This window comes from Brassica oleracea, chromosome C1 (genome assembly GCF_000695525.1).
Source record: "Brassica oleracea var. oleracea cultivar TO1000 chromosome C1, BOL, whole genome shotgun sequence".
In the NCBI taxonomy this organism is placed as follows: Eukaryota; Viridiplantae; Streptophyta; class Magnoliopsida; order Brassicales; family Brassicaceae; genus Brassica; species Brassica oleracea.
The window spans coordinates 31,526,579-31,529,851 of record NC_027748.1 but is presented as its reverse complement, the minus strand read 5'-3'; the positions used below and the strand labels follow the sequence as shown (position 1 = coordinate 31,529,851).

The window sequence follows — 3,273 nt, the reverse complement described above, 5'->3', positions numbered from 1 at the left end:
GCAAAATCGAGTTTTCCCGCCGAAACCGGCAAATCGAGTTTTTCCGCCAAAACCGGCAAATCGAGTTTTCCCGCCAAAACCGCAAAATCGAGTTTTACGGGTTTTCCAGAAAACTTAATTTTACATTTTCACGGGAAAACTCGATTTTGAGGTTTTGGCGAAAAACTCGATTTTGATTTTTTGACGGGAAAACTCGATTTTGAAGTTTTGACGAAAAACTTGATTTTACGTTTTTGGAGAGAAAACTCGATTTTGTTGTTTTGGTTGAAAACTCGATTTTACGGTTTCGACGGAAAATTTCGTTGTTTAGTTTTTGGCGAGAAAACTCGACTTCAAGTTTTTTTGGTGAAAAACATTATTAAATATTGTATAATAGTTGTGTGAATCAACATAAAAGGGTTAGAATTTAAACTCTGGTCCTATTAGGACCAACCCTATTTAAAAAATGAGTGTTAGGGTTATAAATGGGTTTGGCTAACCCTGTTAGGTTGAACCCATATTAACATCCCTATAATAGGCCATTGAAACCGAGTTGTTAGAACGTTTGAACAATGGTGAGTACTACCCTGACATACTCGATTACCTTGAAAATAATGTTCAAGCTGAAGAAGAAGAAGAAGAAGAGGAGAAGGAGGTGCTCTTGTTTTACTCTGTCTAAGCAGTCCATCAAACATAGATGCAGCTTTGTTGTACTGATATTTGTTCATTAAACTGAATCTCAGGAGGCAGGGATTGAATATGTTGAAGGCTATGGTGAACTCGAGGAGGAGGAAGAAGAAGAAGAAGATATGGAAGATTATTATGGCTTCCTATTTAAGGAGTCTCACCTTGACGATCATGGTAAAAATTCATCTCTTTTCATAATGGTTTTTTTTTTTTAAACTTGTTAAATAGTGAGACATTATGAATCTGCTGGCATAGGTTTGAACTACCATCACTACAATATATTAGCTTCGTTTGGTTTATAATGGTTATTTTAATCATGAACTCTGTACAGGCTCGGAAGATGAGGATGGTGATGACGCTGCGGAGCAAGTTGTGATTCACAGAAAAGGAAGAGCTTTAAGGAAGTCTGTTGATAATGGAAAGTCTAAGAAGAAACCAAGAGTAGTTGTTGTTGAGGTGAGATTCCAAAAGTTGGCTTTAAGTTGTGCATACTTTTGTGTCTACAATTTTCAGTAGTACTTTCTTACATATTTGTATGTCTTATAGGTCGAGCAAGAAGATGGAGATACGAGGCAAAGCCTGAATCTTTGAGAAGAAAGTTGAAGTGCTGATTCTTTTTAAGTTAACTAGAGAATGCAAAATTTTAAGGCCTTAGATTTTGTATTTGTTCTAGTAAAGGCTAATATGCTGAGATGTCTTTTTTTTCCCTTTTATGAAAGATTGTTTATACTATGATGTTCTTGAATTACCTTTTTGCATCAAGAACCATGATTAGCATATTCAAGCAAACTGTTCGATTGAATCAGAGTACTCTTTCTCTGTCTGCTTTGAATGAGTATGAGGCTAGGCATTGACATTATCTTCTCCCTTTGATTCCAAAAAACAAAAACAAAAAAAATTAAGACATATTGTGTGAATCAAATAACATATCGAACACACAAAATAAGTTGACCTTGTTTTGAGAGCAAGTATTCTCATTCGAATGCGCATTTGATTCAATTTGGTTAGTCTTTGTTTAACCATGTGCTGCAACATCTCGGGCCAATACAACTGAAACGGAAGATGATGATCTTAATAGATCCGCATAACTGAAAGTGGAAGAAGAAGAAGAGGAAGAGGAAGATGAAGAGGAAGAGGGAGCGATCAATCTCTAAGGCTCTCACCAAGTGCTTATCAATGAGTTCAAGTGCCTTCTCATAGTTTCTAGGCAGCTTAATTCTCTCCCACAAGTGCTTTGGCGTGTGAGCTCTCTCTATAGTCTTCATATACAAATAAAACACTCCTAAGTAACAGCAACAACAACAAAACAGAGAATGCTTTGTAACTAAATCACAACAATGGATTTCAAAAGAAACCATATTTCCACATGTATGTTCTCAAGGGAAAATTCTAATTAAGCACAAACAAAACTACATACCATCGTGGTCACGGATGGTGGCATAGCGACTGTTGGCAAGGGGACAAGAGCTTCGACTGCAGATACCAGTTACATTATAAGGGTTTCTGCAGAAGATTCCGGTTTCGATTCTACAAGTAAAACCAAATTTCAGACAAAATCTGAGACAGACAAAAGAGTGAGGAGAGAAAAATAGACATACTTGGCCATATAACAGCAGTGTATGTATCTGATATCGTGCCATATAGCCTCATCGTTCTGCATCTTTCACAGTGAAGAAGACGAAACCAGGTTTATGAGAAGCTGTGAAGGTAGGCGGCGATCAGCGGCAGGAAGAGTCCGGATTGGAAGTGAAAGAAGTAGATTTTATGCGTGTCTCTTAAGGTATTAATATTTTGGGCCTTATGTAGCCCAATACTCATACACTCGAGAATCAAGAAAAATGACGAAGCTGATATCCATTATACGCAGTTACTAGGATAGATAGGCTGAGACCTGCGCCTTACGTAGAGTGAGCTTATTTGTATATATTATCGATAATTTCTTTTATATATTTGATCATTTTATTTATACGTATACACTATTTTTTGTTGTTATTATATAATTTTTTTCCGAAAGATCGGATCAACTTTTTATTAAAAATTATGGAACAAAACTATAATTAATATATCATGGGTTGATCGGATTGAACATTAAACAAATTATGATATAAAAAATTTATTTTTTCCATCGAACACATTTTGGAAAAAGTGAACAGTATTGTTTTCACAGTTGAATTATTTTGACTTTTATCTTCCATGTGATTTTGAAAACTTTCAAATCAACCATCGAATTGATATATGTCATTTTAATGTTTTTAGTCATATACTTAAGGAAAACTTACATTTTTGTAATTTAGAGTCGTTTCAAAAAATTCAAAATATAACATATTAAAAAAAAATTAACATATAAGAAAAATATAACATATAAGGTGTCCTCATTTTTGTATTTTAAAGTCATTTTAAAAAATATATAAAACATATAAGGTTTCCTCATTTTGGTAATTTAAAGTCATTTTAAGAAATTCAAAATATAACATATAAGAAAAAATCTAATTTTTTTATTATATGGTTAATGTGATTGTTTATTTTTTTAATAATATAAAATTAAACAAAATGAAGAAGGATGCACAAATTGTTGTAAAATCTTTATTATTCATAATCATTAATTGC

General features: G+C 33.5%; 1 protein-coding gene across 1 annotated transcript; it reads right to left on the bottom strand.

The window, feature by feature from the left end:
• Positions 1–1,227: 1,227 nt before the first annotated feature.
• On the bottom strand, positions 1,228–2,419 carry LOC106295353 (protein mak16-like). Its single transcript, XM_013731232.1, has 5 exons — positions 2,265–2,419; positions 2,084–2,193; positions 1,830–1,948; positions 1,619–1,716; positions 1,228–1,533 (listed from the first exon to the last, which is right to left on the bottom strand). The coding sequence occupies exons 1-5, from the start codon at positions 2,324–2,326 to the stop codon at positions 1,425–1,427; spliced, it is 498 nt and encodes a 165-aa protein (XP_013586686.1). The 5' UTR covers positions 2,327–2,419; the 3' UTR covers positions 1,228–1,424.
• Positions 2,420–3,273: the final 854 nt, after the last annotated feature.

Bases quoted from the DNA above. Each gene is read 5' to 3' on its own strand.
- LOC106295353 (XM_013731232.1), bottom strand. From the start codon at position 2,326: ATGCAGAACGATGAGGCTATATGGCACGATATCAGATACATACACTGC. The intron at 1,717-1,829 runs GTGAGAGCCTTA...CTTCCGTTTCAG, and splicing joins AACTCATTGATAAGCACTTG to TTGTATTGGCCCGAGATGTT. The intron at 1,534-1,618 runs GTCAACTTATTT...TTGGAATCAAAG, and splicing joins ATACTTGCTCTCAAAACAAG to GGAGAAGATAATGTCAATGC.